General features: G+C 49.2%; 1 protein-coding gene across 3 annotated transcripts in view; it reads right to left on the bottom strand.

The window, feature by feature from the left end:
• Positions 1 to 22,722, bottom strand: part of GALNT14 (polypeptide N-acetylgalactosaminyltransferase 14) — a 227,400-nt gene that overhangs the window by 9,468 nt on the left and 195,210 nt on the right. Inside the window, exons 9-13 of one of the 3 annotated variants that reach the window (XM_003827154.6) lie at positions 22,229 to 22,332; positions 12,125 to 12,251; positions 9,459 to 9,551; positions 4,803 to 4,886; positions 4,182 to 4,326 (exon numbers count right to left, since the gene is read on the bottom strand). In XM_003827154.6, coding sequence (XP_003827202.2) covers positions 4,182 to 4,326; positions 4,803 to 4,886; positions 9,459 to 9,551; positions 12,125 to 12,251; positions 22,229 to 22,332 — 553 coding nt within the window. The remainder of the gene's footprint in view (positions 1 to 4,181; positions 4,327 to 4,802; positions 4,887 to 9,458; positions 9,552 to 12,124; positions 12,252 to 22,228; positions 22,333 to 22,722) is intronic. The other 2 variants (XM_063594637.1, XM_024927753.4) reach the window with 2 other exon arrangements.

The following is a 22,722-nucleotide window of genomic DNA, read 5'->3' as shown; positions in this document are numbered from 1 at the left end:
TTGACATAGGGGTACAACCTTCGTTCATCTTTTCATAAAGATTGTCCTTCGAAACTGGCCAAGAAGAAGAATCTCTTGCCACTCTCCCCTGTCAAGGTGGAGCTGATTTATGGTTTTAATGTTTACAACCTAGAAGAGGAATTTCAGGGGCAGGTGTCTTCTCACCTGATTAAACTTGTCTAAAAGAGCTCAGAGCCAGCCCTGACTCTCCAGCATCAGCAAGAGCAGAGCTATGATATGCGGCCAGATTCTCCAAATCCATCTTCACCGTTATTGGTAGGATATGACTTTGGGTAACCTCTCCAAGACTTGGTTTCATTGTTTTGGCCTCGGCCTGTATCTGTACGATGGGATAATAGCAACATCTACTTAACAGGCTTTTATGTCACTTCCCTGATATGGCCTCTCAGAGGCAAAAGAAGTGGGAGCAGAGAAGACTGAACAAACCATGTTTAGGGGTTTGAGGGGCAGATGTGACTCCCTCTGGACAGGCCAAGAGGCAGGACAAGTAGGAGGACAGAGGTGGGAAGAGGTGATGGGGGCAAAGCAGCCATAAGAGGAGAGAATGTGACAAAGCCCAGTGTTAGCAGAAGGGGTTGGGAAGTGGGAAGACAGGACATTTACATGGGAAGGAGGAGCGGACACTGAGAAGAAGAGAAAGGCCATATAAGTCAGTCCTATGAGAGTGTATGCTACACACACACACACACACACACACACATAGGCACACATACTCAGGGAGATTATCTTAGCTGGCATGGTCATGTGGATTTCTATCAGTCCCATGTGGGTTTAACACCTCCAGATTACTTGGAAATGTATCCAAGTCGTGCCGTAGGCCCTGGAGGGCAGGGGCTCTGTCTCACCCAGCATCAGGCCACCTTGCATCCCAGCAGGAATGGTCCCTGGGCCGTGGTACAGTCTGTGAAGTGGACTGAGCATCATCCTGTCTAGGAGTATTCTCCCAGCACCCCACATTCACACTGTGGTGACACCAACCCAGTTGTTCTCTCCAAGGCAGAGAGGAGGGGCATCTCAGTACCATCTTCCAGAGAAGATGCTTTGCTCACCCACAGGCCATGCCCAGGATGAGTGTGAGTTGCCCGCAGATGACTGCTGTCCCTCCCCTTTTTCACATGACAGGAAGGTCAGCTGGGATGGGCACTATTACCTTCTGGTCAAATAAAGGCCTGACAACTCTCCTCAGGGCCAGAGCATTGCAGGGCCCCTCTCGGAGGCCCACAGAGACCTGGCTCCTCTTCTCCCACTTCCTTATGCAGCCAAAGGCGTCAGGTACCAGAAAAGTCCCCTGTTCTGCTGGAAACAGACCAAGCACACTCCTGCCCCAGGGAAAGGGGGAAGACAACACTCTGGCTGCTGCCCACCAGCACTGCCCACACACAGATTCAGAAGACAAGGATGTGTGTCCCCTACTCACAACATTTTGCAAAATGCCACTTGAGCAAATTATGTCATTCTCATCCAGGCAGTCACGCCTTAAGCAAAATCAACACCTCAATTTCCTTTCCCTTTTCCTGTCTGATTCAAGCAGCTCCCTCCCCTGCCCTACTGGAGTAGAGATATGGTTCCTGGAAAAGCCACCGCAAGCTGGAGCTGGGTTGAGATGCCTCAAGTACCAAGGCCAAGAGTCTGGCTTTTGTGGTAGACAATAGGAGCCATCGATGTCTGTGCTGAGACTGGGAACAATGGGTTAATGACCACATTCAATGTCAGGGTAGGGGCAGGGCTGCAGCCAGGGCAGGAGAAGCAAGTGGAGGCTTTTGCTGTAATCTAACCCAGTGGCTCCCAACTGGCGTAGGTTTGTCCCTCAGGGGGCATTTGGTCATGTGTGAGACACTTTTGATGGCCGTGACTTGTGTTGAGTTGTGTTGTGGGGAGGTGCTGCTGGCAAGAGTGGGCAGAGACTAGGGATGCTGCTAGACTTCCCACAATACACAGGGGAGCCCCTACAACAAAGAAACGTCCAGCTCAAATGTCAAGAGTGCTGAGATTGAGGAATGCTGATCTAGCATGAAGAAGTGAACATGGGATCTAAGAGCAACCCTTCTGAGATATGAGACAATGAGGGGTGCAGGAGAAAGAAGAGCCACAGAAGCTGGACCAGGCTGGAACTGAGGGTCATGGGAGAAGGGGGTCACATGGAGAGAGCTAGTGGGACAAGGAGGCAGCCAGGGTGCCTGATAGATGCTCATGGCTATCTGTTATCTTGAGTCACAAGTGAGTTCAGTGTGGGCATGGACTCACTCAATCAGCCAGTGTTGAGAAAGTCCAGGTAGGAGATCTACACCTGCAGATCTGCAATTCCCAACCCTCTCCTGAGATCTCATAGCATCCTGTTCCCCAGGACAAAAAGCAACCTCTTCAGCACCTGCAAATCTGCAATTCCCAACCCTCTCCTGAGATCTCATAGCATCCTGTTTCCCAGAACAAAACATAACCTCTTCAGCACAGGAAGAGAGACCAGGATTCAGCTCCTGCTTTCTGTCCAGCCTCACCGTCTGCTGCTCCCTCCCCTCACATCCCACTCTCCAACCCTACTCTCCCACTGTCCTGCAAAGGCAGCATCCTCACCAGCACCCTTGCTCAGCTCCAGGTCTTTCCTGGGCCACCCTTTCTTCCCTTCCCAACCTGGCCTATTTCTACTCATCTCTGAGAATACAACTCATTTCCAAGTCCGGTGGGAAATCTTCCCTGAGCCTCACACCTAACTTGGATGCCATCTCTTGCAACTTCTATGGTACCCTGGACAAAACTCCATCCAGGACAGAGATTACATCATAATGGCTACTTTCTAGCTTATTTTTACATTAGGCCCTTTGAGGGGCCCTTCAGGCCTGCAACCTAGTCTTTCATCTCTGCATCTTCATAGTTAATAAAGAAGTATCTGTTGAATGAATAAATGAATTCATGGACAGATGAAGATAAGGAATTTGTGAATCAATAAACAGGAAACTGTCAAAGCTGGAAGCATGAAAAAATCTCCAAGAAATCATTTGTAGAGAAAAGAACAGTGAGCTGGGAACCTTGATGAATACCCGCCAGAAGGGTATGAGAGCGGGGGTGAGGAGTTAGCAAGGAAGCCATAGACAAACGTGCCTTTTTTTTTTTTTTTTTTTTTTTTGAGATGGAGTTTCACTATTGTTGCCTGGACTGGAGTGCAATGGTGTGATCTCGGCTCACTGCAACCTCCGCCTCCAGGGTTCAAGCGATTCTCCTGCCTCAGCCCCCTGAGTAGCTGGGATTACAGGTGCATGCCACCCTGCCCGGCTAATTTTTTGTATTTTTAGTAGAGACAGGGTTTCACCATGTTTCCCAGGCTGGTCTTGAACTCCGGACCTTAAGTGATCCACCCACCTTGACCTTCCAAAGTGCTGGGATTACAGGCGTGAGCCACCGTGCTTTAACGCAGTCAGCAGGCCAAGTGCTATGAGACAGGCTATGAATTTGTCAGTGACCTTTAAAACAACAGTTGTAGCCTCAGATGGGAGAAGACTGTCCCAAAAAACATGGCAGGGAGGGGGAGGTACTTTGTTGATCAATCAAGTAAAGCACAGGAAACCTTTCAGAGAAGGGATCACAAGGGGTCCTGCAGACTTAGGGGAGGCAGGAGATGCAGAGGTGAAGCTGGGGATGAAGAAGGATGCTGCCCAGAGACAGGGTGGCAGACAGAGATGGTTTTACCAAATCTGATGTGACTACCTGCCAGTCAGAGCTAAATCAGCTGGGAGACTCACAGAGCAGGCATTCCGTCCTGTCCCAGGAGGCAGTGTCACCCAGCGGCAGTCTTCTCCCCCTTTGCATTTCACATCTGCGAGCTAGCTGTGCCATTGGCCTTGCCTGACCCTGCCCACGGTTGCTGCCAGCAGGTAGGACACCAACTACAACAAACTCATTAAGCTCCTGCTAACTTAATGGGCAATTTCCTATAGGCAGGATGCTGCCTGTTAAACTGTCTTTCAGAGGAACTCTATGCACTTGGAAAGCAAGCAGTGTAAGCACAGTGGCAGAGTCGGGGGATCACACCTCTCATGCTCCACTACCGATCTCTGGGAATAAATGGGCATCTGATGTCATGTAAGAGCAGGTGATGGAGGCAGAGTCATCTGGCTGCCTCCCTCTACTGTGACACATGGTCCTGTATGCCCAGCCAGTTACTTTACCTGGGACTTTGCATCTTCGCCTTTGACCTTGGCACAGGGGCTCAACTTTAGGTTTGGGGTTTCTTGGTTGTTCTGCCTTTGAGATTCCAGGCACTTCTGTCTCTGTCGGATATTGCCCTTCTGGATGGAGGACTCCTTGGGGATGCTGGAGGAGAGTCACAGGGAGAGAGGAGAGTCCACTGCTCATTGGATTAGCAAGACTACCAGCTGGAGAGGGTGGGCAGTGTTCTGAGAATGGCAGGGCTGGGCTGTTAGAAAATATCTGCACTGCTCGGAGAAGGGCAGGGTGCCACTAAGAATGAGATGGCAAGGAAAGACCCAGGAGCTACAGAGGGAGATGAGTACCTGCAGTGAAGCTGGTGTCAGTGAGTCTGTAAGTCAGGGCTCAAACCCAAGCAGGTGAGAAATACTGCTACTGGCTAACTGTAATCTTTCATGCTACTGATTCAGTATAAGGTCCCTCCGGGTTTTAGGGGTGAAGGGAGCCAATTGGTCTTCTTAGACCTCCGATATACATAAAAGCCCTCATCCAGTTGGTCATTGTCTGTCTCTTCTCCAGACCAAGCCAGCTGAGGGCCTCTGCTTTCAGCCAGCCAAAGCTCCAACAGGTAGGACGGATACCTGAGTTCAGGGTAGACATTCTCCAGGTACCACTTGAAGCTCTGGCAGCGCAGATTCTTCCTCAGGTCCAATCTGCTCTCAACACTGGGGGCAACAGGGTTGTGGACAGACACAAAGACAAAACACAGCTGTCAGAGGCAGGCGCCAGCAAAGCCAGTCCAGACTGAGAGCACAAAGCGCAAACCATGCCCATGCTCTGTGCTCACATCTCTCTGGAGGGTGCTGGGGAAATTAAGCAAGAACAGATTTCTATAACTGCAGACAGAGCTATGGAAACACTTAGCAATATCTCACAATGGTGCAGTAATGACAGCAAGGACTGGTGCTTTTACTTGAAGATGGAATTTGGGGGTGTTTTTACTTTTCATTCAAAACAAAGCTGCAAGAACATTCAGTGTGTTGTTAATAATTTACCGCTGGGGCTCTGGGCCTGCTTATTCACAATTTCTCTTTGGATTCTGCAGCCGAAACACCATTCCCCGCTGCCCCAGTCTCAAAAAATCCTTTTATTTGGCTGTTTCTGGGGTCTGGTCATGTATTTGTTCATTAGATATTCATTGAGCACCTACTATGTGTCAGGCATTGTACCCAATGTGGGATACTATGGAAAGCTTTTGAACAATAGGCAAAGATAATGAAATAAGCCATCTCAGCCCAGGTGACATAGGATGAGCAGGAGAGACCTATGGGAACAACTCAGAGGGGGACCCTTGCTTGTCGGGTCCATGGTGGTCAAGGTAGTAATGGTGATGCTGGTATCTGGAAGGAAAAGGGGACATTATCTAGACAAACCAGAGGTAGGGGCCCCTGCTAGAGGCAGTGGGGAGAGCAAGATGAGGACATGTGAAGATACGAAAGAAGCTCTGCGGGCAGGAAGAGTGCTGCAGGATCTTAAAATAGATGTGTATGTGAATGTACGGGTGGTGATTTGGAAGAGCAGAAATGGGTGAGTTGAAAGCAAAGACAGACCATAAAGGGTCCTGTGAGGCACTGCCAAGGAGTTTGGACTTGTTTAAAGGACACTGGGATGAAACTGATGGGTTCTAAGCAGGGCAAGAGGTGCTTTGTACTTTGAGAGCATTTCAGTGCTGGTCCACAAATGGGTCTGATGGGCAAAGCTGGGGCCAGGGAGGGTAGTGAGGAGGCAGCTGTGGAAACTCAGGTGCTGATCATGCTTTCAAACAGGGAAGTGGGGGTGGGAATGAAGAACAACAGACTGAGTGCCTCCACACCTCTCGGCACCCACCTAAGTTCATCCATGTCTTTTTCTTCCTGGGCAAACACATAGAGCTGGCCTTGCTTCCTGTCCAACTCACTTCCTTCCACTCCCCACCTCAAGATTGCACTAGAACTTCTTCTTACAGAGCACCAACCACAGCTCATCACCAGACTCTAAGCTCCATCAGGATGGGAAGGATGTCAGGTTTCTAAAATGCTGAATATTGGGTGTTTAGCAAGGGCCTGTGTGCTCAGTGTATGATGGTGCAGTGTTACCAAGACTTGGTGATCATTTGGATGGGAAAGAGAAGGAGAGGGATTCAAGGATGGGAAAGAGAAGGAGAGGGATTCAAGGTTGACACCTAGATTTCTGACTTGGGCAACAGGTGCAACGAAAACTCTTCACGGGGATGGGAAATATCAGATGAGGAGTAAGTTTAGGAGCAAATGTCATGAGTTCAGTTTAGGATTTGTTGAGTTGGAGGTACCAGGGAGACATCCTGGTGGAGGTGTCTAGTTGATAATTGGATAGAAGGGATTGGAGCTCAAAGGATAGGTTTAGCTTAGAAATAGAGATGCAAATATCAGCAGCATAGATACAGTGCTTAATGCCAGAGAGAATATGTAGTAAGAAGAGGCTTTTTAACGGACCCTCCAGCAAGACCATCATACAAGGAGTAGGAAGAGGAAACAGCCTGCAAATGGGACCAAGCAAGCAGTGCCTAGCAGCAGAAGAAATGCCATGCCTGCAGAGTTCTGGAAGCCTAGGGACTGGGGGACACCAGAGGGGCCGGGGGTGGGAGAAGACTCATGCTGATGGGGTAGCGAAAGAGGACAGTCCAGGGTGCAAGGAAGTCACGAGGGAGCCAGGTGGGAGCAGTCTCAGGGCTTGGGGGCCAGGAGCAAGGAGGGGAGTGGAGAGAGGAAAGCAGACCACTGCTTCATGAAGCTGGGCACTGGAGGAATGGAAAAGACAGAGCATGGATGATGAGCAATGTTGGACTGAAGGAGGGTTTTTGTAGTTTGTTTTCTTTCCTCCCCCTCCTATTTTTTTCTTCTTAAGATGTAAGACACTGAATAAGTTTAAATGATGATGGGAATAATGCAGCAGAGGAGAGACTGGGGATCAGGGAGAGAATGGAGGCACCCGGAGGGCAAAGCCCCCTAAGGAGTGTGGTTCCCAAACTTGTCCCCATGTTAGAATCACCTGGTGTGGGGTCTTTAGAAAAATTCTACAGCCCAGGCCACACCCCAGAGCAAGTAAACCAACTCTCTAGAGGAGGGAAACAGACTGCAGTCAGTTTGAAACTCCCCAGGGAACTCTGATATGCAGACTAGTTTGGGAATCTCCTCGGTAGAACCTTGCTCCTCAAATTGTGGCACTCAGGCGGGCAGCATTGCATCACCTGCAGCTTATTAGAAATACAGACCTCCAGAGTCAGAATTTTCATTTTAACAAGATCCCCAGGAAATCTGCATGCACGTTAATGTTTGAGAGGCCCTGCGCCAGGAGGCAAGAGGAGATGAATCCAGGCAGTGGGAACTCGATAAATGTTGATTTATGAATGAATGTAGCGATGAATGGTTCATCCAGAGTACAGGTGGAGGGATGGAGACCACAGCAGGAAGCAGAGCCTGTCCTTTGAGACAAGAGACAGAGAAGGATGCTGCAGAAGCAGTGAAGTTAATGGGTTGGTTTGTTTTGGGAAGTTGATGTCATCTATTTCATCTGTAAAACAGAAGGTGTCATCTGCTGCCAGCGAAAGAGGGGGGTGGACTAGGGGCTGGGAAGAGTGGAGGTTTAATGAAGATCGAGGGAGAACGCTAGCTAGGAGAGGCAGCAGGGCCAGTGGGCAGACTGCAGGCCTTGCTGAGACTGACGACCATGGTGTATTATTAGTAGCACCAGCTGGCATTCCCAGTTCTGTTCAGCAGCCTGTGTGCACAGGAGGACAGGGTGCAAAGTCAGATTCATCCAAGGTTGAACCTGGATGAACTGTGGGGATGGTGTTGCTAGATGGACAACAGCACAGAAGGTCTGAGGACAAGACATTTTGAGTTCAGTTTTTAAAAGAGTAGAATCCAAGCTAGAGAGGGAAGGCAGTGAGGGGGATGTGGTTGATATGGCCAACAGATTGGAAGTTCTGATGAGGACTGAAAATGAATGCCTTGGAGGTTTGGAGTGAGAGAACCTGAGGGGCAGCATGGATTTATGGTTTCAGAGATGCAAATCATTTTGGTGGGTTCTGATTTAATCCTCCCACTCAGTGATGGGTTCAACCTATGAATTTAGGCTGCAAAAAACCCATCTGCTCAACAGCCTTCGTATGATGAGTGGGTGATGTTAGTATGACAAAAAGCCATTGGTTGCCCCCAAAGAAACATAAATGATAGCATTAGTGAAGTTGCTATTTTTCTCTAATCAGCTCTGGGTTGGGGAATACAAGGTCATTCCAAGTTTTGAAATCAGACAGGTGTGGTTTGAGCCACCATCCCCCCTCTGCCATGGTGTCATCTAGGGCAAGAAGCTTAACCTGTAGTAGCCTCAGTCTCCTCATCTGTAAACCAGGAGTCATTATGCCCATTCCTCGGAGTTGGGAGGATTAATGAGATGCCTTATGTAATGGTATCTAGCTTTTATTTATTTATTTATTTTTAATTAATTAACTAATTTTTTTGAGATGGGGTCTTGCTCTGTCACCCAGGCTGGAGTGCAGTGGCGTGATCTCGGCTCACTGCAACCTCCGCCTCCCAGGTTCAAGCGATTCTCCTGCCTCAGCCTCCCGAATAGCTGGGACTACAGGTGCCTGCCACCATGCCCAGCTAATTTTTGTATTTTTAGTAGAGTTGGGGTTTCACCATATTGGTCAGGCTGGTCTCAGACCCCTGACCTTGTGATTCACCCGCCTCGGCCTCCCAAAGTGCTGGGATTACAGGTGTGAGCCACCGCACCAGGCCTGGTATCTAGCTTTCAATAAACATTCCTTTCTCTGTCCTCTCCTCCCATGAAACTTGAGCACTGCTGTAGAGGATACATCTATACACATGCTGTTCCTCCAAGGAAGGAGAGAGCTTAGGCTTGGATGACCTAGAACTTGGAGGGAAGAAGTCCCACCTAGAAGGACTAAGGCTGTCTAGTCCTGCCTCCTTCCTGTCTGCAAAAAGCAGGAAATATTGGTCCACTGCACAAGGCACAGCTCAGCTCCCCTTGAGCTGGCAGTCCAGGTTGCCAGGCAGTCATTCCACAAGAGCTGCCTAAAGCCCTGCACATCCAGAGCTGGGCAGGAACTCTGAGGAATAGGAAAGAAGCCACAGCCTTGGGCCCTGCGGGAGCTGAGGGTAGCTAAGCTGACTGGCCTATCGGCACCCATTTGCATCGGTCCTATGAGCTGGGCTCTTTTGCAGTCTCTGCCCTCCTCAACCTGAAGGGACACTTACTTCCCGAAGGGCCTCTCCAGGGCGAATGGCCGGGCAGCGTAATAGTATTGCTTGTATTCATCCATCCACACTTCAGCTGTCCGCTTGGTGTTCCTGGGAAAACAAGGAGTGACAAGGAGTGTCAGTAAGGGGCTGTCTGAGAGGCCCTGTGAGTGCCAGTTAAAATACACATGTGTGGGCTGAGTTGGCAACACCACCTATGTGGGGGCCACCATGGTCAACCGACTATCATTCCTGTTCCCAGGGCACTGAGCCCAGCCAAGCCCCACCCAATCTCCAAAGGGGTCTTTACCCCAAGACACAAGATTTTAGTACAGGTTGAGTATCCTTTACAAGAAATGCTTGGAATCAGAAGTGTTTTGGATTTGGGGTTTTTAAAATTTGGAATATTTGCATATACATAATGAGATATCTTGGGGATGGGACTCACATCTAATCTAAACATGAAATTCATTCATGTTTCACATACGCCTTACACACATAGCCTGAAGGTAATATTTTTCCCTTGGGGATGCTGAATAAACTGTGGGTTGTCTACCTGCATTTTGACTGCGACCCGTCACATGAGGTCAGGTGTGGAATTTTCCACCTGTGGCATCATGTGGGTGCTCAGAAAGTTTCAGATTTTGGAGCATTTTGTATTTTAGATTTTTGGATTAGGGATGCTCACCTTTAGTAACAACAAACCTTTCCCCCAAAAGATACAGACCAGGAAAATCATGCCAGAAACTGAACTTCTGTGGCTATCAAAGAAATAGGGAGAAAAGGCTCAGGAACCCTACTGGCATCCCTTCACTGCCAGTAACCAAGAGTGCAAAGGCAGGGCCTGTGTGGGCATCTAGCTTCTGGCTGTCCTCGGGCTCTTGCTCCTGGGTTCTATCCTTTACCACAGTGGAAGTACTCAGGTCCCAGCTCTCCAAGGGGAAAGTAGGCACACACAGGTCTTCCCGTAGGCCGTGCAGTTAGCCTGCTGCAGGTGTAAAGAACTAAGTAATCAGGCTTCTCTTTCCAGACTTTTTGCTAGCACTCTAGTTTTTAAAATCAGGTTATCTGCCCTGACTCTGACCCTACGAATCACAGAAACGGAGACAGACAGAGAGACAGACACTAAGGGTCCCTCAGCCATCACGCGTACCAGAAAGAACCCCAGAAAAGAGAGAAAAGATGTCAGGAAACAGGTGGCTGGTGGCCTGGGCAGCAGTGGTATCTGCTGAGGCCAAGTAAGGGAACTTGGGGCCTAACTGAAAAGGGGGTGCTCTTTCAGATGCTAGCTCTGCTTTAGAGCAGAAGTATTCAAGAGAGGAGCGTGGCAAGCCCTTCTAAGCTAGGACCTGCAATGACAGTTTATGCACACACAGCCTGGTCGGTGGGGCACTGGAGGCAGTTAACAGTGCCTCCCTGGCCCCTTCCACTGACCTAGCCATTAGCACATTGGAAGCTGTTTAGCAGACACGTGTGCCACAATCTTCTAGAAATGGAATGACCTACCAGTGGCATGCAGGATGCTCACTGGCCAGGGCCCAGTCTCAAAGACAATGACTGTCTGGAGCCCCAGGCTCTGCCCCTCATTTCCAGGCCAGCCCCCCTCCAGGCGGCCACATGGCTCCTGCACAGCCACCACTTCCCTGTGCCAGACGTCCCCAGCTCACCTTTACTTTTTAAAACCTGAGGGCTGAGGCAGCCCTGCCTTTGCTCCCCACTGCTTCCTGGCCTGCTGATTTTCTTATCACCCTACCCTTGCCCTTCACGTTTTTGCAAAAGGTGTGGCCAATTTTCCCATTGCTCAAACCCATGTCTCCTCAGGACAGCTGTGTTGGGGTGGCTGTGTCAGGACGTGATGACACAGCTCCCCCTACCCAAATGGACCAAATGACAGAAAAAAAGGAAAAGGAGACCAAGTGGAGGAGTGAAGCTATCAGATGAGAAGAGACAGAGGGTGGGGGAAAGAGAGAATCAAGAGGAAAAGATGGAAAGAGGAATATTCACGAATTATTCTGAAAGGAGAAGAGAAAGATCGAAAGAGGAGAAATGGAGGAAAAAAGAGTGGATGAAGGGAGGAAGCAGGGAACAGGCAAGTGGGCACCCTTGGGTCTCTGGGTCCCAGTAAGAACCACCCCCCAGACAGGAGGAGAGCACACCAGCAGACAGGAGCCCAGGGTCTCAGGCCCTGACCCAGCCTGGACCCTTTGACTCTGCTGGCCAGGCCCTGGAGCAGGGACCTAAGCTGCATCCCTTGGGCCTCCCCATTCCCTGCATCTGCCCAAAGACCTCTCCCCTAGTGACCCAGCCCGAAGGTGGGGCAGTGGCTCTTCTAGAACTCCAAGGTAAAAAGGGCTGCCCTTCCCCCATCTCACAAAACCCCAAATATCTGGAGCCCATGCCCTGCAGGAGGGCATTGATGGGTGACTTGAAGCCCATGAGGCCTCATGTGGGGCCTTCCGAAGCCTCAGAAGCATTAGGGAAGCCTCAGGCCCTAACACTGGATGTGACAGGCCTGCCTTCCCTATCCAAGCAGAGTCTGGGTAGTACAAGGTGCAGCCCCGGCCAGTTCAAATCACACAGGCAGCCTAACAGAGCACCAGGGACGGCTGCAACCCTTACCAGCAGCCGCCCAGCCATGGCTGCCTGTGCTGCTGCCCACCCGTGCTGAGCCCCTGGGCACTTACTTTATATACGTGTTGGCATTTCCATCAGGGAAAACGTAGGGGTGCTTCTTCCGGAAGACATGCCCCACTCGGCTGCAGGGGACGATCTCTAGGCTGCCCCCGCACATCCACACTCGGAAGGAGATTTCTGCAAGACAGTCATGCCCCTCCTATGACCTCTTATCACTGCTGCTGCAGCTTTGAGGCCCCAGGTCTAATGAAACGGTGAGGCCCCCGCAGAGGCCAAAGAACAGACTCTGCAGCCAGTCTGTAGGCTCCACTGGCTGAGAGACCTCAGTTTCCCCATCCATAAATGGGAATAGTCCTACCACTTCGGAGGGTGGTATAAGTGAGCAGGGAAACAGTGCAAACCAACACGCTGGCCTCTGGAGCATATTCAGGGGCCAGCATGGCGGGGCAGGGGCTCTGCTGCAACTTCTTAGCCTGGAAAGGAGGAGCCTTGGGGGCACTAAGAGAGTTGCCTTCTAACTTGCGGAAGAATTCATTGTGGAAGTCTGGTTAGATGCACTCCCTGTGATCCCAGAGGGTTAGAGTCAGGACCAAGGAGAAAGAAATTTCAATCGAGAATACGGGAGAATTTTCTAACAATCAGGGACAAGGTGACCATTGTGAGAAGACTCAGGACAGGCTAGAAAACTTCACGGCAAGGATGCAACAAAGGGGACTGAGTCCCCAGAAGGCCTCAGAGCAAGGTGTCCACAAAAGTTCCTTCCACAGTGAATGCAATTCTACCACTGGGGAAGAGCCACCTGAATCATAACCCAGGAGGAGAAAGTCTGTGCAGTTTACTAGAGCTGAAAGCAGTTCTAGAAAATGCTGGAAGCCTCAAAGCTGTTGTTGCTGGTGTCCCCTAGGTTTGTACACACACCCATTTCTTCCTGGTTGGCTGCTGCTATGGGCCCTCAGAGAGGTGGGTGGGATGGAGTTAGCAGAGGCGGCTGTGGTGAGTGTATTTCTCCCCGGGACTGCACCCCAGCAGGCTTGAAGTAGTGCTTCTGCCCTGAGAAGGAAGTGGTGGCATACCAAGTGGGGAGGGAGGGAATTTTATCACTGCCATTGGTTAAAATTGCCAGTGCATGGTGACATTCAAAAGCAGAAAGACTGTGAGTGTTAATATTGCTCTTAAATTTTCTACAGATAATGTACCCCCTAAGTGACCACTGCGAGGGCAGGCTGCTTCCTGCATCCCACTGGGCCTGTCACTGGTAGAAAAGGCAGCTCCTCATCTGTAGGTATTCTGGTCTGGCTGATGCTTCTGAAGTCGAGCCCAAGCATGTGGCTGCCCATGTGAGGAGCCACGGGGAAGCAGGCTGGGTGTTCAGGGGAAGGGAACAAGGATACAGGTATTACAGGGCCTTCGTATCACATGTGTGTCCTGCACCCTGCTCTCATTCCCCTGTCCCCAGCCACCTTTACCTGTCACCTACCTGTCTCCTCCCACGTTTCCTTGGAAAGGCCCCTGGACTGAGGCAAGACTTCTTTCACACTAGCCCTACTCCACCACCTTCTCTGCACCTGCCCCTCTGCCTACTGCTTTTCACTCCCAGGAAGCCTGGATTCCCCTCAGGCTGGGGACTGTGTAGACTCAAGGAGGAAGAGAGGACTTCTCATGACTGCTACTGAATCATGGCAATAACATGGGGGAAAGGAAACAGGAAGAACTTAGCTTCACAGTCAGCAGGCCCAAGTCTGCAGTAACCAGCTAGCTGTATCCTTGGGAAACCTGCTTAAGCTCGCGGAGGCCTGATTTGCTCTTATGTCAAACAAATGTCATAAAAACACTCCACTGGAATGCCGTCAGCATCAAATCAAATAGAATTTTGAGAACAACTGTATAAACGCTAAGTGTGATTGAAAGATCAGCAGCAGTTATTATGAGACATCCCTCTAAAGCCAATCTCTTTAAAACATGGACATCACCCACCTGTGCCCTCTTTTAATTTCTTAGATGACTTACAGATTCTTCTTCCCATCTTCTGCCACACTGCAGGAGACACCTGAAATGTGTGCACTTCACATTTGAGATTTCGACTCTCCATAAAGTCCCACGGTATAGAGGGAGTTGGCATTTGGCTGGGGCACTGTTTGAATCGTTTTTCACATGAGTCATTGAGCAAGGAGTGAGCTCAGCCAACTGCCTGGCACCCACATCCCCATCTTGCAGTAGCACATAGAGGAACCTGGAGGTCGGTGCGTGGAGTTGTGTCAGCACGTGTGAATTTCAGTCTCATGTCTGTGCTCCAATCAACTCCTCTCCAGAGACTCAAAACAGGGCCTGCTCCAGTTCCCAAAATGGAAAACCCTCCAATTCCTCAACACTAGAGATGGAGTCCTTGCTCGCTAGATATAACTTACACATCTTGTGCCAGCTTTCTTCTAAAGATATGTATGGGTTTCATCTACAGTCTCTTCCTTTCCTTGTATTCAAATGAGACATATGTCCCTTTTCCTTTGCAAAGTGAATCCCTCCAACCTCTGCCTCTACCCCATGCCCCACCCCCGTTCCCCACTAGCTGTTTCTTTTCCTATGATCCCTCCTCCAGCTCTTTATTTCTCTCTGAATCTACTGACCCCTCCCTTCTGCCACAGCCATGCACAGGTCCCCAGCTAGGCCAGCACCATTGCCTGGCCCTGATCCTTCTCTACCTTCCTTCTGGTCTCCCCATGTTCTTCTCCTACATCCCCTCATCGCTCTGTCTCCGAGCATTTTCCTGACACTGCTGTCGCCTCTGCTCCCAGAGTTCACTCTGTGCTGAGGACTCACCTCCATCCTACCAGCCCCAACTCTGCCCCAGGCTCTGGCACCAACTTTCCACGATTGGCTGAGGTATCTATTGAGATGGACGGGACATTATCACACCCAAGACATCTCCTATGCCCTCAGCATCTTCCTACAGCCTGCTGTAGCCCTGCCTCCTCTAAAGACATTCTTCCTCCTTATAATTTTCTTATGTCTGTTGCCTTAGTACAAAAATTGAGTATTGCAATTCTGCAAGCATTAGCCATGGGAGGAAAATGACCCCTTCATTTACTTCTGGGCCAGGCAGGCAGTAGCTGATTAGTCCTAACAGCCCTGCTCCATTGTTATTAATGTTCTTATTTTGCGATGCAGAAGCAACTCTGATAGGACAACTGAGAGCGAGGAGCTGGTGGCATTCAAAAGCAGGGAAGCACATCTCTCCAACTCCAAAATTCATGGTCTTCCCCTGACACCACCCTGCCTCCATACTGCACATCTTCCACCAGCCAGTAGAGCTGTGGATGCAAAGATACCAACTTCAAGGCACTCACAAACTAACAAGAGTGACAAATACATAGTTAGCTGTCACATTCCTACCCTATGAACTCACTCATCCAGTCCTGAAGGATGTCCATGTCAGGTCTCCTTCAGGCTGGCTGCTGCCGCCCAGAGGAACCTGCAGCCGAGATGAGTTAAGAGCGTCTCTACTCTGGAGTTCAGATTGTTATGCCTGGAATTATTGGAGGCACGTGTCTTGACATGGATCGCTGTGCTGCTGCCAGAGTCAAGAGGCAGTCTGAGGGATGCGGCTCAGAGTTTTCAGATCAGTGTGATGATTTATAGGGATGACAGTGTGGGTTATTTAAAATGTGGGATATACAAGTGCTCTACCCTTATCTACATCACCAACTTCAAGGAAATGATGTGTATCCTCTCAGGATTGCAGGTCAGGCCTGGTGGTTCATAGATATCTGCTGACACCTTTGGGACAGTCACAGGACCTGAGGTCCTGTGAAGGGGGCTTGCACAAGTGCTATCAGAAGTGCTGTAGATTCATGTGTGAGGCAGTGGACCTTCCAGGTACAGATTAGGGCCTCTGATCTTCGAGGCTGCAGCACCTGCACAGTCATCATTTCTGAAGTGAGGGAGGAGGGAACAAAAAAGAATTGTGTAGAGAGTTTGCTGGGGGTTCTTGCTGAGTCAGCGCCCACATAATCTCCCTGGTGATGAATGCCACTTCACGGAGACCCAAATCCACTTTGAATTCCAGGCATGCAGATGTGTAATTATTCCATCCTCATCGGGGCACTGTTATAATCTTACTTTCTTTAAACGTCAGGTAAATATTTGAGAGCGAATTGCCCTCCCGCCCTCCATTCCCCCCACTTTCCTTCTGTCTCTCCATCAGCTGATCAGTAGTGCTTACCACCCCTCCCAGGGTCCTAGCCCTTCACCAGAACCAACTTCTACCTGGCAAGCCCATGGATGGTGGGCAGGAATTCAGGGGAGAAGGAGCAGCTTTCTCTCCAGGAAGCAAACCACGACTATTCATATGCCACTGCTTGGCCATACTGGTCAAGGTTCTAATTTCATTTTATAGCCTGGTTTCTAAACAAAGGCAAAGAGAATTATTACACGTGGGTACCACATTTTAAATGGAGCCTCATATAATGTATATGTGTGTGTATTGTGTATACAATAGCATTGCCCATTCTACTTTTGGCCAAGTTTAAACCTCTGTCTGAGAAACAGACACTCACCTGGCTATTGTCATTCATAAGTCCACACATATTTATGTACAATGGGGAACCTTGCCTTTCAGTAATTTTTAAGTTCCCAAAATCTACTGGGCTAGAAAGCAAGCTCTGTTATTACTCTTTAATGAACGAAGGGACTTCAGTAGAGATAATCTTATTGGCCCACAAAACATCGCCTTGAATCTGTGAGCAAAACTGCATTTCACTCACAGCTGGGACAATCAAGTCTCCATCCACACCTCTTACTCTAGACAAGTATTGACCACAGGCATGCCATGATCTGCAATGCCCATACGACTGCAAATGCCAGGTGACACCTTTATCTTTCCATATTCTCTATGCAAACAGAGCAACTAGTGTCTGATGGGACTCAATTACACATAGGGAAGTTGAGAAGCAGCAGGAAAGGATGGCCTCAGGGGGTCTCCCTTTGGCATGGGGCTTTAGCCAGTAGCCCAGACAAGGAACAGAGTGCTGGCTGCATTAGCTTTACTCTCCATCTGGGGGAAAAGCTGACTTGCTATCACACTTGTATGCTCTTCTCAGATGAGGCCATGTCCCTAATCTTGAGCCACCAATCATGGAAAGGGTGAGGCTGAAAGAGAAAGTCAAGGAATAAACTACTCCAGCAGGTCACACATAATCCTCGTTTAACAAACCCTGCTCTCTGAAAGAGAGGGCAGCTCACCCTGGTGGAGAACAGGCACTTTCATTATCTAATTAATCTTCGCAACAGCCCTGTGATGTGGGGCCTACTACCATTTTCCACTGTTGCAATAACAAATCCCCACAAACTTAGTGGGTGGGTTTGGCGGAGCCCTCTGCTTAGGGTCTCAGATTGAAATCAAGGTGTCAACAGGATGGCTTCTTTCTGAAGGCTCTGAAGATGAACCCACTTTCAAGCTCATTCAGATTGTTTGCAGAACTCAGTTTTCCTTGGGGTTGCAGGACTGAGGTTCCCTTTTCCACCTGGCTGTCAACTTGGGGCCTCTCTCGGCTACTTCCATGTCGCCCCCTCCAGCAGCCGTGGTCGGTACCTCTCGGGCTTCACATCTCTCTGGTTTCATCTGCTACTTCTCTTCTGCCTCCAGCCTGAGAAAGTTCTCTACTTTTAAGGGCTCAAGTGTTTAAATTGGGTCCACTCAGAAAAGCCAGGATAATCTGCTACCTTCAGGTCACTGATTAATGACCCGAAACGCATCTGGGAAATCCCTGTGCTACGTAAGGTAACATCCTGACAGGTTCCAGGGATTAGGGTGTGGACATCTTTGGGGGGGCTGTTCTCCCTACTACGGGGATCAGTCTCCACTTTAAAGACTTAGAAACAGGCTCAGTGAGGTGAAGTAACTTTCCCAAGGATGCATAGCGATGATTACAGGATTTAAACTCAGGCCTATGAATGCTTAGCGATGATTATAGGATTTAAACTGAGGCCTACCTGATTCCACAGCCCACATTCTTCCCATAACACACCCACTCACCCCCCGCCACACACATACTTACACACTCAGGAGAGCCGAGCCTGGCATAGCCTGGTGTCCCTGACTACATTCTGGGACAGCAGGTGGTGGTACTTCCTCTCTGGGCCCCAACTCACCTCTCTCTTCTCAGCAGCCTTTTGTGCCTGCTGTGCTTTGGAAATCCCCCATTCTAAATTCGGGAATCCCATATTCACCCTTCATATATGTGCCAAGGGCTCCTTTTTGGAAATATGCACCGCTTACATACCTACACACACACATACACCCTACACACACACACACAGACTTTATACTAGGGCAACAGATTCCTTTTACACACACACACATACTCTCTCTCTCTCTCTAACAGACTCCTTTTATCTCTAAAGACCAAAAGCTAAAAGTAGGATGCAGCTCAAAGTAGACACATTACATGTACACTGTGTTATGTAAATTGCAGTTTAAGCATCCAATTTTAATGCAAATCAACTTCTGAAAAAAAATCTAAAAGCCACATTTCCCTAACATCTGCTCATAGGCTGAAATGCACATGTAATGATCAAAACTATTCAGCTCACCTTAGAAATACTTTGGAAATGGTGGCACTGAGGTCAGGGCACGTGAGAGTATGAGACACGGCTTTCACATGACCATGGCAGCCAATCCATCAGTGGCTGCTTCTAACCCATGAAAACCAAGATGGGGTAGGGCAAGGGCCATGTGCTATTGAGTAGGTCACAGACACTCTGGCCAGAGCCTGTCCCAATCATCTCATGCATCTTTGTGCTGTGAAATAAAGACAACACAACATATGCAAACATGTCTAGAACACACAGAAATTCTATTACTTAGAAAGGAAAGATGTCTCTACCAGCTGCTATTATTCTCATATTTAAAGGGAAACCCTTAAACATGTCTCTCTAGGGCTCCATTTAATCCAATGAAACTTATTTTAAATGGAGCCTCATATATATTGCCCTTCCCATCTTGAACCCCATTCCCATTCAGTCTCTGGCTTTTTGAACCCACATTTAGTGAGTAGTTTCTATCACTGCTGGCTCAAGAATGAGAAGTCAAATGAATGATCTTGCCTGTAAGGAGCCCCAGGTTTGGTAGAAGGCTGGGCGGCAGACACAGAAGAAGAAAGAGACAAACACATACAAGGGCTCAGTGCAGTGATGAAGAGAACCTGGTGCTGAAGGGTGCAGAATGAGGGAGAGGGTGGCCAGAGGTAGGGCAGGGAAAGCTTTCTGGTTCTAGAGGAGGTGGCCCCAGGGCTGAGTCCTGTAGAGGGTCAGCTTCTGCAGCAGAGTAAGTTTGGTGGAAAAGGGAAGCTAGGTCCTAATAGTGGGTTGGACTCACTCTGGGAAGAGTGTGAGGTTCTGTTGGTACCTCTGGACCTAAGGCTGAGGCAGGAGCAGGCTGATGAGGCTGGAGAGGCAGGCAAGGCCATGGGAGGGAGGGATCCAGCTGAGGAGTGTGAGTCTCCCCTTAGGACAAAAGGGAGCCACTGAGAATGCCAGGCCCGGAAGGGGTGGGGAGGTTTGCATTTCAAAACAAGCACTTTGGCAGGGGTGTGAGAGCTCAGATTCGATAGTACAATAGAGATGGAGGACCACTGAGGAGAGTATTGGAGCAGATGGAGAGAAGGCGACGGATGTGAGTGATGCTGAGGGCAGTTGATCTGCAGGACTTGGTGACTTGGTGGGTAGGAGGCCCTTCCTGCCACACTCTGGAGCCAGGACTCCTTTCTTCACCCCTTAGTGCCATCTCCCCTTCGCAGCTGGAGCATCACTTGTACACCCCATCCAAATCCCTGATCTTCATGGGGACCCTCTTTCAAATTCCTCCTTCACGTACTCAGCTGCCTTATCCCCACCCGCAGATGTGACACTGTCCACGTGACACAGCCACCACTGGAAAAGCACTGCATTTTCTGGCATATAAAATGCCAAAAAAAAAAAAAATCCAGAAATGGCTTTCAAAGTGCTGTTAGCTGGCTATACATAATGGAATGTTGGGGTGGGGTAAAATGAAGTGTTCCCTGTGATAGCTGTTGGCAGTGCTTTTTTTGTGGTTTAAAAATTTTGTGATGGATTGCAAATGTCTCTCCCACACCTCCCAGCACCCTCTCCAACTTCTCTATTCCAATCAGCCCTTGTTGATGCCAAAAGAGTCGGAAGCCAGCTAGATGAGATTGCTACTTGATTTGAGCAGATGTGTGTTAACATTGCTATAAGGAAAGGTATTGCTACCAATACCAAAATGGACCAGACTGTGCCATCCTTGAAATTCATGCTGCCTGAATCCAAATAGAACTTCCAAGTGGAAGAAGAATCACTTTGTGCAGTTCAAGAGGGCAGTACAAGCCCTGACAGACAGAAGATGGGGTAGCTAGGCTTTGACTTAGAAGAATTCTCTAATAGTTCAACAAAAAATATATCTACAACAGAATATGCCAAACTGTGAAATAGTGAATGCATCATTATAAGAAGCATTTCAGCAGAGATTGGATGGCTGCTGTCTATAAGAAATGCTGTAGAGAGGATTCATCTGATGGCTGAGAGAAAGGCTGGAACAAATCACTAACTATAAGAAATACCGAGGTTGTCAAGACATAAAAATGGGCTCCACCCCATAAGACAGAAGTCCCTACCCCACTGAGAACACCAAAGGTCCACCTGCTCCAAGTTCTCCTGGGCTGGTGGAGGCAGACCCAGCCTCGAACCCCACACCAACAGCCCCCTATCACATTCCAGAAGGCCTTCATGGGCTGGGTCCCAGGGAAGGGATTCGATTTTGTGTGGGTGTTGGGGTGTTTTTCTGTTTTGTTTGCTGGGCATCCAATCTGGACCCTGTATGGCAGGAGACTGACTTTTCTGATGCATTTCTCTACACTGCCCAGTTTGGGAGAACAGATGCTGTGGGTCAGGCCAGAAGCCATAAATTTCCAGGAAATAACTCTTAGTGACTGAGGGAGAAAGCCATAAAACACCCTGGAGCCAGAAACAGGAGGAAACAATGGCAGCAGACAATGCACAGATTACTGCTAAATGCTGGGATGTGCCCCATGGATCATTCTCTTGGCCTGAGCCCCTGCTCAGAGAGCCCGTGCCAGACATGTGCCATGGTACCCAGACAGGGAAGGGTCTTGACACTTTGGGAGGCTCCCTTTTACTCTACTGTGATGTGTTCATTCAACAAATAGTTACAGAGGGCCTCCTATCTGGCAGCCACTATGCTAAGCACTGGAGACAGCCAGGAGCAAAATGGACCCCAACCCCTGCCCTCGTGCAGCTTCTATCCTAGTGATCTCCTAGGTCTCACCTGCTGGAGGGAACTGACATGTATTATGCCTGCATGGTGCCAAGATTTTACACATTTACTTCAATGGCTTTTAACAGCCCCAAGAAGTAGAGCTAGTATCCTGACATTAACACCTTTAATACACAAGGGAAATGAGTATTAAGTATCACTAGCTAGATGGAATGGGTCTTTCTGACTGTGCTGTTTCTCCTGTGGCTGCAAGCCTCAGCTCTATACCACCATGACCAGATCCAACCATCTGTTTGTACAGTTTTGGGTCCTATAACCCAGCCCCATTCCCTCACCCCTTCCTCTCCCACTATAAGACAAGGGCAAAATATCCCCAGACCCTCCTCATTACCCGAAACTGAGTGCTGCAATCAAAGAAGCCAACAGACTTTAATGGATGTTAATGGATGTCACTGCTGTTCCTGTTCCTCATTCTTTTTCTTCAAGCTCCTTCCAACTGCAAATTTTCAAATGCATCACTCCTCACTCAAGCCTGTATCTGACCCCTCAGACTTGGTGTTCCTCCTTGGTCTTCCTGGCTGTTGCATCTCAGCTTTCCCCTAACAGTCTGTCAGAGCGTGTTTCCCTGGTTCTCAACATCCATGCAGCCTCATGGAGAGATTCCCTTGTTATCAACACCCTCCAACAACTATTCCTTTGGCACCCTACCCGCTTTCCCCCAAAAGAGTAACTCACCATCTCCCAGGACCTCATCCCAAGCATGTGTGACTCTCTGACAGCTTGGTGTTGGATCCAAAACCACAGAGGTCCCCGCCCCAGTCCCCAGGGTGTATAGAACAGCATAGGTCAGGATGCAGAGGCAGGGACTCACCAAAGTTCTCCCCACCCCAGATGTCCATGTCCATATCATATTTCCCCAGGTAATCAAACCAAGCTTTGTCGATCACGAAGAGCCCTCCAGCTATGATAGGAGTCCTGTGCATTTGGAAGAAAAAGAGAGGGGATCAGTTCTAGTGGGGAGATCACTCTCAAATTCTTCGGCCCCTTGAGTCTGAAACACCCATTTCCCATTTGGGGAAAGAAAACCCCATTGAGGGAAGAAAACTCTCATTTTCTTCCCATTTCTGTTCCTCTCGAGAAGGGCCAGTACATTTTCCAGTTATCTAAAATGAGAACAAGCTCCAGGGTTTTTCCTGTGATTGTAAATCTCCTGACCTTGCAGACAGGCAAATTCACTCATTAGCATATCTCCCATGGGGACACAGGGCTCACTCAGGACCCCTGCTATTCTGATGACCCAGGGAGCTTCCCCCAGCCTCTTCCACAGGCTCTGCACAGCAGGGCTCTCTTGGGAGCTCTGTTACT

Source organism: Pan paniscus, chromosome 12 (assembly GCF_029289425.2).
Source record: "Pan paniscus chromosome 12, NHGRI_mPanPan1-v2.0_pri, whole genome shotgun sequence".
NCBI lineage: Eukaryota > Metazoa > Chordata > Mammalia > Primates > Hominidae > Pan > Pan paniscus.
The sequence above is the reverse complement of the archived record's forward strand: the minus strand, read 5'-3'. Positions and strand labels throughout refer to the sequence as shown.